Source organism: Lontra canadensis, unplaced genomic scaffold, assembly GCF_010015895.1.
Source record: "Lontra canadensis isolate GAN:19392208 unplaced genomic scaffold, GSC_riverotter_1.0 scaffold138, whole genome shotgun sequence".
NCBI classification, from domain to species: domain Eukaryota; kingdom Metazoa; phylum Chordata; class Mammalia; order Carnivora; family Mustelidae; genus Lontra; species Lontra canadensis.
In genome coordinates this window covers 1,745,171-1,757,060 of record NW_022631132.1, presented here as the reverse complement: position 1 = coordinate 1,757,060, position 11,890 = coordinate 1,745,171, and the positions used below count along the sequence as shown (strand labels likewise).

The following is an 11,890-nucleotide window of genomic DNA, read 5'->3' as shown; positions in this document are numbered from 1 at the left end:
AAGCTAATATCCCTGATAAATATAGGTGCAAAAAAATCTCAGTAAAGTGTTAGCAAAATGAGTTCAACAGCACAATAAAAGGATCATATGCCATGCACAAGTGGAATTGATCCCTGGGGTGCAAGGTTGACTCAACATATACAAATCAGTAGATGTTATACACCATATTAATAGAATGAAAGATAATAATTATCTGATCATCTCAATAGAGACAGAAAAACATTTGACAAAACAGATCACCCTTTCATGATAGAAACTTTCAACAACTTGGGTTTAGAAGGACCATAACAATATATTAAAGGCCATATATGACAATCCCACAGCTAGTTTCATACTCAATGTTTGAAAACTTTTCTTCTAAGATCAAGAACAAGACAAGTGGGGGCACCTGGGTGGCTTGCTCATTAAGTATCTGCCTTCAGCTCAGGGGATAGGGCTCCCTGCTCAGCAGGAAACCTGTTTCTCCCTCTCCCATTCCCCCTGCTTGTGTTCCCTCTCTCACTGTCTGTCTCTCTCTCTCTGTGTCAAATAATTAAATAAATTCTTTTAAAAAAAAGAACAAGAAAAGTGGTCCACTCTCATATTCCTAGTCAACATCATACTGGAAGTCCCAGCCAGAGCAATCAGGCAAGAAAAAGGAATAAAGTGTCCAAATCAGAATGGAAAAAGTAAAATTGTCACTGTTCACAGATGATATGATCTTACACAGAGAACTCCTAAAGACTCCAGAAACTATTCAAACTGATCAACAAATTCAGTAAAATTGTAAAATATGAACTCAACATTCAAAAAAGTTGCATTTCGATACACTAACAATAAAATATCTAAAAAAATGAGGAAAACAGTCACAGTCACAATAGCACCTAAAATAATAAAATACTTAAGAATAAATTTAACTAAGGTGGTGAATGCTCTGTAAACTTTAAACTATAAGACATTGAATAAAGAAATGGAAGAGGACACAAATTAATGGAAACACACTACATGTTCATGGATTAGAAGAATTAGTGTTGTTAAAATATCCATGCTCTCCAAATCCATCTATAGATTCCATGCAATCCCTATCAAAATTCCAGTGGCATTTTTCCCAGAAAGAAAAAAAAATCTTAAAATTTATACGGAACCACAAATGACCCTAAATAACACAAAGCAAGAGGCATCCCATTTCTTGACTTTAATTATACTACAAAGTTACAGTTATCAAAGAGGTGTGATACTGGCATAAAAACAGATGCATAAACCATTAAAGCAGAATCAAAAGACCAGAAATAATCCCTAGCCTGTACAGTCAACTAATATTTGACAAGGGAGTTAAGAATACTCAATAGGGAAAGAATACCTTCATTGGTGGTGTTGGGAAAATTGCATAATCACATGCACAAGAATGAAATTTACCTTAATCTTATACCACTTATAAAAATTAACTTCAAATGTTAGCCATTCTGACTGATGTGAGGTGATATCTCATTGTGGTTTGTTTTTTTTTTTTTTTTCAGCATAACAGTATTCCTTGTTTTTGCACCACACCCAGTGCTCCATGAAATCCGTGCCCTCTCCAATACCCACCACCTGGATCCCCCAACCTCCCACCCCCCACCGCTTCAAACCCCTCAGATTGTTCTTCAGAGTCCATAGTCTCTCATGGTTCACCTCCCCTTCCAATTTCCCCCAACTCCCTTCTCCTCTCTAACTCCCTTTGTCCTCCATGCTATTTGTTATGCTCCACAAATAAGTGAAACCATATGATAATTGACTCTCTTTGCTTGACTTATTTCACTCAGCATAATCTCTTCCAGTCCCGTCCATGTTGCTACAAAAGTTGGGTATTCATCCTTTCTGATTGAGGCATAATACTCCATAGTGTATATGGACCACATCTTCCTTATCCATTCGTCCGCTGAAGGGCATCTTGGTTCTTTCCACAGTTTGGCGACCGTGGCCATTGCTGTTATAAACATTGGGGTACAGATGGCCTTTCTTTTCACTAAAACCACAATGAGATAATCACCTCACACCAGTCAGAATGGCTAAAATTAAACAAGTCAGGAAATGACAGATGCTGGCGAGGATGCGGAGAAAGGGGAACCCTCCTACACTGTTGGTGGGAATGCAAGCTGGTGCAACCACTCTGGAAAACAGCATGGAAGTTCCTCAAAATGTTGAAAATAGAACTACCCTATGATCCAGCAATTGCACCACTGGGTATTTACCCTAAAGATACAAACATAGTGATCTGAAGGGGCACATGCACCCAAATGTTTATAGCAGCAATGTCTATAATAGCCAAACTATGGAAAGAACCTAGATGTCCATCAACAGATGAATGGATAAAGAAGATGTGGTATACATACACAATGGAATACTATGCAGTCATCAAAAGAAATGGAATCTTGCCATTTGTGACGACGTGGATGGAACTAGAGGGTATCATGCTTAGCGAAATAAGTCAATCGGAGAAAGACAACTCTCATATGATCTCCCTGATATGAGGAAGTGGAGATGCAACATGGGGGGTTAAGGGGGTAGGAGAAGAATAAATGAAACAAATGGGATTAGGAGGGAGACAAATCATAAGTGACTCTTAATCTCACAAAACAAACTGAGGGTTGCTGGGGGGAGGGGGGTTGGGAGAAGGGGGGTGGGGTTATGGACATTGGGGAAGTTATGTGCTATGGTGAGTGCTGTGAAGTGTGTAAACCCAGCGATTCACAGACCTGTACCCCTGGGGATAAAAATATATTATATGTTTATAAAAAATTTTAAAAAATTTTTAAAAAGATTATATGTTGGCTACTTTAACCTTAATTAAAAATTAAAAATATAATAAAAATATTGTTTAAAACTGAAAAAATAAATAAATAAACACATACATACATACATACATTTTAAAAAAAATTAACTTCAAATGGATTCAGGAATAAAGTGCACCCAGGTGCCTCATGAGGTTGAGCACCTGACTCTTGATTTCTGCTCAGGTCATGATCTTGGGGTCCTGGGATCCAGCCTCACATTGGGCTCCATGCTCAGCAGGGAGTCTGTTTGGGATTCTCTCTCACCCTCTCCCTCTGCCCCTCTCCCGACTTGTGCTCTCTCTCTCTCTCTCTAAGATAAATAAAATTTTTTAAAAAATAAAAATAAATGGACTTAAAGATGAGACTGAAGCCATAAAACTTCTAGGAGAAAACATAGGGAAAAAGCTACTTGACATCGATCTTAGTAATGATTTTTTGCATATGACACCAAAAGCACAAAAACAAAACAAAAATAAATAAGTGAAACTACATCAAACTAAAAAGTTTATGCAGAGTAAAAGAAACAATTAACAAAACAAGCAGAAAACTGATAGAATGGAAGGAAATATTTACAAATCATATATCTGATAAGGCGTTAATATACAAACTATATAAGGAATTCATACAACTCAATAGCAAAACCCCTCCTACACACATACACACACACACACACACACACACACACACACCAATTCAATTAAAAAATGGGCAAAGGAAATGAATAGGAATATTTCCAAATAAGATTTATGAATCGTCAACAGGTACATAAAAATATGCTTACTATCACTAGTCATCAGGGAAATGCACATCAAAACCACAGTGAGATATTATGTCAGACCTATTAGAATGGCTATTATCGAAAGGACAAGGTATAACAAGTGTCGGCAGAAATGTGGGAAAAAAGGGAATCCTGGTGCACTACTTGTGGAAATGAAAATTAGTACAGGCACTATAGAAAACAGTATGGTGGTTTCTCAAAAAATGAAAAGTAGACCTACCATATGTTCTAGCAATTCCATTTCCGGGTATATATCAAAGGAAATGAAATCAAGATCTCAAAGAGACTTTGCAACCCCCATATTCACTGCAGCATTATTCAAAATAGCTACGTTCTGGCTGTACCCATCTACAGATGGATAGGTAAGGTAGATGTGTTTGTGCATATATATATATATATATATATATATATATATATGATGGAATATTATTCAGCCATGGGAAAGAAGGAAATCCTCCCATTTGAGACAACTTGGATGGACATTGAGGACATTATGCTAAGTGAAATAAGCCAGACAGAGTATGACTAATATTGTATAATATTGCTTATGTATATAATCTAAAAGAGCCAAATTCACAGAAGCAGAAAAAAATGGTGGTAGCTGCAAGGGGCTGGGAGGCATGTGGAGTGGAGAGATGTTGGTCAAAGGGTACAAACTTTCAATTAGAAAATGAATAAGTTCTGGAAATCCAATGTACATGGTGATTATAGCTAACAATACTTTATTGTAACTTCAAAGTTACTAAGACAGTGGATCTTAAATGTCCTCATTACAAAAAAGAAATGGTTATTCAGTGAGGTAATGGTGTTAACTAGCGCTGCTAAGGTAATCATTTTGCAATATGTAAGTGTATCAAGTCATCACGTTGTACACCTTAAATTTACACAATGGTAGATGTCAATTATATCTCAATAAACCCGGGGAAAAATAAGGGGCTCCTGAAAAAGAATAACAGCCCCAGAAAAATAAGGCACTGATGATGAAATGACAGGAACTGGGGCCATAATTTTGGTCAGAATTCTTTTTTTTTTAAAGATTTTATTTATTTATTTGACAGAAAGAGATCGCAAATAGGCGGAGAGGCAGGCAGAGAGAGAGGAGGGGAAGCAGGCTCCCCGCCGGGCTAGAGCCAGATGTGGGGGTTCGATCCCAAGACTAGGATCATGACCTGAGCTGAAAACAGAGGCCTTAACCCACTGAGCCACCCAGGCGCCCCTTTGGTCAGAATTCTTAACTTCTATCCCTTAAGTCATGCCACAGATCATTGTTTGGGTCTTAGGAGAAAGCAGTTGTATGGTGCTTTTTATTTTTGGTTTTGGTTCATTCTCTTTATTTCAACAAGATAATGGTAAAAGCTACATGGTATAGTCTTTGATTTCCATCCTAGCTCACAAACCCTGGAGTCCATTCCCCAGTCTCCATTCCCTCTTATTCTGGCCCCTTGCCCAGCTCTCCCTCTCCACCTCCCTATGTGTGGGGGAACTAAGTGAAGACAGACCGGCCAGGCTAATTTTTCCAAGGGTGAGCTCAACTTTGGATTTCAACTTTAAAGTAGAATCTGAAAATTTCCTTTAGGACAGTTTCCTGTTTTGGATCACAGTCTATTAATAATGCGTTGCCAGCAATAACTGAAGGAATCAAGTCTAGGTGGAAAAAGAGAGGAAAAGAGAGAACTCCTTCTTCATTTACCATTTGAAACTTCAGCAAAGAGTGATTTATTCATATTTATTTCCTTAATACTCACCAGCTTGGCAAACATTTGTTCAGTGCCAACTGTGTACCAGGCACTTTCTCACAACCCTATGGATTAGAACTGTCACCTTATTTTATAGGTTAGAAAATTGAGGTACAGGGAGCTGAAGTGACCTGCCTCGGGTCACTTCGCTGGTAAGATTTAAAATAGATTCTTTGGTCACCAAAGCTACTGTTTTTTCCACCAGCCTTGCAGCTGCCTCCCCACTTGGAGCTGTTGTGGAGACGGCACTGAGAGCTGTCAAAATAGTAGCAAAGGTATATACTCTTGTCCATCAGATGATGGCATTTCATTGGTCTAATTTTACCGACCTATTTATTTAGTGACATAGAATAAGTTAGTTCAATATAGACAAATGCTGGTGTTTTGGGGCATCTTGCCCAATCAGGTTGAAATGCACTTTTTTAAATGTCTCCTTCAAAAATCAGTGTTTTACCTAATGTGGAAACCCTGGGAGCACTCCCACTGAAGTCAGGAGAAAGAAAAGAATGTTCACTATTGCCACTATGATTTCACATTTCATTGGAGCTATTAGCCAATCCAATTAGAGAAAAGAAAAAAATTAATGTTGTAAGAATTGGAGAGGAAGAGAGAAACCATTTCCGTTCACATACAATATAATTGTCTGATATCTTTTTTAAAAAGATTTTATTTATTTGCCAGAGAGAGTAGAGGCAGGGGGAGGAGCAGGCAGAGGGAGAGGGAGAAGCAGACTCCTCACTGAACAGTTTAAAAGTTTAGAATTCAGTTAAACTTGAATTTTATTGTATTATTTAAAAAAGCTTTTATTTATTTATTGGACAAAGAGAGCATAAGCAGGGGGAACAGCAGAGGGAGAGGGAGAAGCAGGGTCCCCACTGAGTAGAGATCCCAGTGTGAGGCTTGATCCCAGGACCCTGAGATCATGACCTGAGCTGAAGGCAGCTGCTTAACCAACTGAGCCATCCAGGCACCCCTAATTGTCTGATATCTGAAAACTCAAGAATCAAATGAAAAATGACTACAAACATTCATCAAAAACGAATGATGTATTTTATGGTGACTAATATAACACAGTAGAAAAAAACAAAAAAAGTTCAATATGTTAACAAGATAGAAAATTAATATATAAAAATACCCTTCATATGTGCCAACAGCTTCCAGTTAGAAGATGGAACAGAAGAGAAGATACCCATTTTAAAAAGCAACCACAAGGTATAAATACTTAGGAGTAAATGTATAAGAAATGCACAAAACCTATGTGAGGAATGCTTTTGAACACTTTGATGTTCATTAGTTAAACCCATTAATCAATCCTGGTCTCACTGAAAACGACCAGACATATGCCTCTTGATGTAATGAAATACAAAGTACACAGTATCAACTATGAAGTTTCCTTACCAGAAAAGTTTGGATGGGAATCTCATCAAGCACTTATAGCTACCTTCCATTTATAAGGAATATAAGTAGGATAACAAGTAAAATGACAACATAGTGAAGCAAACAGATCCAGAACGTGGAATATTCCATAGGGCAATTGGCCAAGTTTCTTTAATCAAAGGCATTGAATGAGAGCAAGAGTACTGCTATAGATTAAAAGAAAATTAATAGATGTAACAATTAAATGCAACATATGGAACTTGTTTAGATCCTGATTCAAACCAACCAATTGTTTAAAAAAAATTTGAAACAGTTGGGGAAATTTGAATATGGCCTGGGTACAATATAACAACAAGAACATTTTCTTAGTTGTGATCATGGTCTTGGGGTTATATGAGAAGATGCCCCTATTTTTAAGAGATGAATAGTAAGCATATGAAAGGAGTGAAATGACGTGATGTCTGGCATTTGCTTTAAAATAATTCCTAGGAGAGAAGCCTGGTTGGCTCAGGGGGTAGAGCATGTGACTCTTGGTCTCAAGGTTGTGAGTTCAAGCCCCAGGGTGGGTATAGAGATTACTTAAAAATGAAATCTTTAAAAATATATTAACAATAATAATAATTCCTGGGAGGTAGACAGAGAGAAAAAAATGGCAAAATCTTGATACTATTTATATTCGTTTTCTAGGGCAGGGATAAAAAATATACCACAACCTGGGTGGCATAAACAACAGAAATTTATTTCTTATACTTCTGGGGGTTAGAAATCCAAGAGCAATGTGTCAACAAGTTTGGTTTCTTCTGGGGCCTCTCTTTTTGGCTTGAAGATGGCTCCCCTCTCACTACATCCTTGCATAGGCTTTCTTCTATGAACACACATCTCTGGTACATGTGGGTACAAACTTCCTTTTCTTATAAGGACACCAGTATGATTGGTTTAGGACCCACCCTAAAGGCCCCTTTCTAACTTCACTATCCCTTTAAAGGGCCTATCTTCAAATACAGTAACATTCTGAGGAACCAGGGGTTAGAGCTTCAATGTATGAATTATGGAAGAATACAATTCATCTCATAACACTATTTAATCTGGATGATGAGTGTATGGGAATTTACTGTACTAAACTCTTTGGTTTTGTGCATATTTGAAAAATGTTTATTTACAACATTCCAGAACAGAAGAACATTAAAGTACAACTGAGCAAATTGACATACACACCCCATGAATGAGAAGACCTGCCATCTGAGACATACCAACTTTCCACAAGTAAATTTATCATTTTAACAAATTTTTAACAAGCTTGTATAGAAAAAATGAGTAAAACAAGAAAAGCCAGGAAAACTCTGTAAATGAAGATCAATGTGGTGTGGAACAGCCTAGCTAGATATCAAAACGTACTCCAGAAGGGCACTTGGCTGGCTCAGTTGGTAGAGTGCGTGACTTTTGGTCTTAGGGTCCGGAGTTTGAGCCCCAAGTTCGTATAGAGATTACCCAAAAATCAATTAATTAATTTAAAAAATTTAAAAAATAAAATAAAAAACAAAACACACTCTAGAGCCTCAAAAATTAAAACAATGTGAAAAACATTAAAACAGTGTGGAATTGGTGCATGAGCAGAAGAGAATAAAAATCTCTAAACAGACCCAAATGCATATGGAAATTTAGTGCATGATAAAGGCATGGGGCGCCTGGGGAGTGCAGTCAGTTAAGCATCTGACTCTCGGTTTCGGCTCAGGTCCTGATCTTAGGGGCTGGAGGTTGAGCCCCATATTGGGTTCTGCACTCAGCACAGAGTCTGCTCCAAATTGTCCCTCCCTCTCCCTCTGCCCCTTCCCCTGTGCTCTCTCTCTCTCTCTCTCTCAAATAAGTAAATAAATCTCTAAAAAATGTATGATAAAAGTAGCTTTTCAAATCAAAGGGTTGGAAACAAACTTTCCAATCAATGACCTCAGGACAATTAGGTATCCATTCAGAAAAAAGGTGAAAGTTGATCCATAAGTCACATCATATATCAAGATAAAACAAAACCATAAAAGTACTAAAAGAAAACCTTGGAGTGAAGAAGACCTTTCTAACTATAACTCAAAAACTAGAGGCCATTTAGAAAATGATAGACAAATTTCATAACACAAAAATAAAAAACTTGCCATGGCAAACAACACACCTACACCATAAGCAAAGTTGAAAGACAAAGGACAAATAGGGGACAATATTGGTAACTCACATCATGGGCAAAGGGCTAGTGTTAAAATAGTTCCTAGAGATTGAAGAGAAAAGGACAATAGCCAATATTTTAAAGAGGGGCTATGGAACTGTGTGAACAGAGAGTTCACACAAAAAGAAATCTAAACAGCCCTTAAGCACCTGAAAAGATGCTCAACTTCTCTCATAAAATGAAAAATTAAAATTCAGACTTCAAACGTCACTGAGAGGGGCTCCTGGGTAGCTCAGTCAGTTGAGTGTCCAACTCATGATCTCAGCTTAGGTCTCGATCTCAGGGTCATGAGTTCAAGCCCCATGTTGGGCTCTACCCTGGGCATGTATAGTATTTAGAAAACAAAACAAAACAAAAAAGAACTGGACTGAGATTCCTTTTCTCACTTATCAACTTGGCAGAAACCCCAAAGTTTGACACCACACTCTGTCGGTGAGCCTGGAAAAAAGAAGCCCTGTCATACACTGTTGGTAGGACTGTGCCCTGCTACAACCCTTGTGCTAGTTTGATAAGTCTCCCATCAGAGATGAGGTAGGTGGCGTCAACAACAGGAATTTACTTTCTCACCGTTCCTGGAGGCTTGAAGTTTGAGATTGAGGGGCCAGCAGGGTTGGTTCCTTCTGAGGCCAGTCTCCTTGGCTTGTAGGCGGCCATCTTCTCTTCCCCATGTCTTACATGATCTTTCCCTTGTACGTGTCTGTGTCTTCATCTTCTCTATTTAGAAGGACACCAGTCCGATTGGATTAGGGCCCAACCTAATGGCATTATTTCAGTTCCATTATTTCTTTATAGACCCTACCTCCAAATACAGCCACACTCCGAGAAACTGGGGGTTAGGACTTCAACACATGAATTTAGGGGGATGCAATTCAACCCATAACAAGTTTATGGAGGAAAACTTTGAAATCACTGTCAAAATTACCAACATGTAACTCTTGGCCAGCCATCTTACTTCCGGTGAGTTATACTACCGCTGTAGCTGCGCACATGTAAGATGACATACGGATGAGGATACTCGTTTCAACCTTGTTTATAATAGCCAAAGGTTGAAAACAACCCACGGCCACCGATGAGAAACTATTTGAATTAACTGTGTTTTACCTCCGCGGTGCAAAATCACAGAGCTGTCAATAGAAATGAGGAAGCTCTCTCCGTGCACGGCTAAAGCAACATACGAAGAAAAGGAAGGCACGAAGCATTGTAATAGCATGCTACCTACATAGGAGAAATACGTTCGGATGTGCTTGTACAGTATTTGCTTAAAGAAACACTGAAGGCTAAATAACTAACAGCAAAAAAACCCTAATAAAATTGGTTACTGATAGGGGTGCGTGGGGAGCCCCCAGAACACGGGGGGCAGAGGGGAAAACGAAGCTTTTCGGTATATTCCCTTTCACATAGTTTTTGTTTCTAGATCATGTAAATTCAAAACAATTAAAATCATTCTACATAAAGCTTCCTAGTTTGGCTATGAGCTTTCTAGTACCCTATGAGACTAAGGTGAGTACCTTATCCCTTGACTTTGGAGAAGAGCTGTTCTCAGTTTATTCAAACTTCACCTCAGGATTTCAGACCGTGCTCTTGTGAAATAAAGAAAATCCCCAAGGGTTGCGAATGCTTTCTCTCTTTTTCTTTTCCTTTGAAGAAAGGAACTAGTTTCAGAGGGCTAGAGAGAGTCCAGTTGGATTTGACGTTGACCAAATAGACGAGATTGCCCAGATGCTATCGATCACCAGTGCAGCACAAACGCCCTGCTGGGATGGGGGGGGCTGGGTGGGGGTGGGGGCCCCCAAGCGCACGGCATCCAGCTGGAGAAAGCCCCTCTTCCTGTCACAGCTCCCACAGCACTCCAAGCCTGCTTGCAGCCCAACGGCCTCGCTGAGAATGCTACATTTAAAAGTACAGTTTTTGGATGATTCCCAGAAGATTTTTGTGGTTGATGTAAGTGGAAATCACATTGCTATTATTCCTTTATTATTCATTCAATAGTGGTCATTTGTGGACAGCCCATTAGCCGGCGATGTTGTGTCTTCTTTAGGACCAAATGGAGGGGGACTGTGGTTTTTAGCTTTGGAAAAAGAAATCTGTGTTTAATATCACAGTGTAGCTTGTGTTTTCCCATTAACCTTTCTTCTAGAACAGGTTCTCCTTCCTCAAGGGACAACAACAGCAAGTTTGGAAGAAATGCTAAATATTTGTAAAAAGACAAAGCAGCAATAACTTATTCGTCTTACCCTGAACGGTATTAGTGTTCACTGAAATAATTTGTGAGTCTCACCCCAGGAACATTTGTGGGGAGAAAAGTATGGTTGTGAGGGAAAGGAGAAGGGGAAGGCTACCCTTCTTTTCTGAAGGAAACCTGGGGGGTTCGGCAGGGGGGTAGAATTATGCAGTCATAATGAGAACTTCAGGAAGTAATGACAAGTATGAAGAGAAAAATAGGATAAGAGACTATTTAGTTTGATTTAGTACTTATAGTTCAGGGTTCTTAATATAATTCCTAGCTACGAGATGATTGCGTACAATTATACCTCATCTCTTCAAGGAAGAACAAATGTATTAAGCACATCATTTGGGGCTTGTCTTCCAGAATCTTAAGATACGTACATTTTGATGTAAGGATTTATGTAGGAGCATTTTGAAATGTTCTGTGATTTTATTGGAACAAAAGATGCTATTTTGCTCTCATATTTATATTAGCTACTAACAAGGAACAAGCAGTTCATGTTCTTTGAAATTCGTACAAAACGCCGCTTGTTTTCTTTTATACACAAACTAACAACGGCTGTTGGGTGTGGGGGTAACCCATTTTTCAAATGAGTATTTCATTTTTATTTGAATCATGTGCTTCGTGGGTGATGACTTCATGGCCGTCTCTTCCTTTCACTTCTATTTGCAAAAGGCATTTCTAGGTCCACGGACCTGAATGATTTGTTTTTGTAGCACATAGCTTCCATTAGAGGGATGAGGCATTTTCTAGTCTTTCTTGGACCTC

At 38.7% G+C, this 11,890-nt stretch overlaps 1 protein-coding gene across 1 annotated transcript in view; it reads left to right on the top strand.

The window, feature by feature from the left end:
* Nucleotides 1-10,670: 10,670 nt before the first annotated feature.
* FRMD7 (FERM domain containing 7) overlaps nucleotides 10,671-11,890 on the top strand; it is a 46,922-nt gene continuing 45,702 nt past the window's right edge. The window contains exon 1 of the mRNA XM_032843379.1: nucleotides 10,671-10,836. Coding sequence (XP_032699270.1) covers nucleotides 10,780-10,836 — 57 coding nt within the window. The 5' untranslated portion in view covers nucleotides 10,671-10,779. The remainder of the gene's footprint in view (nucleotides 10,837-11,890) is intronic.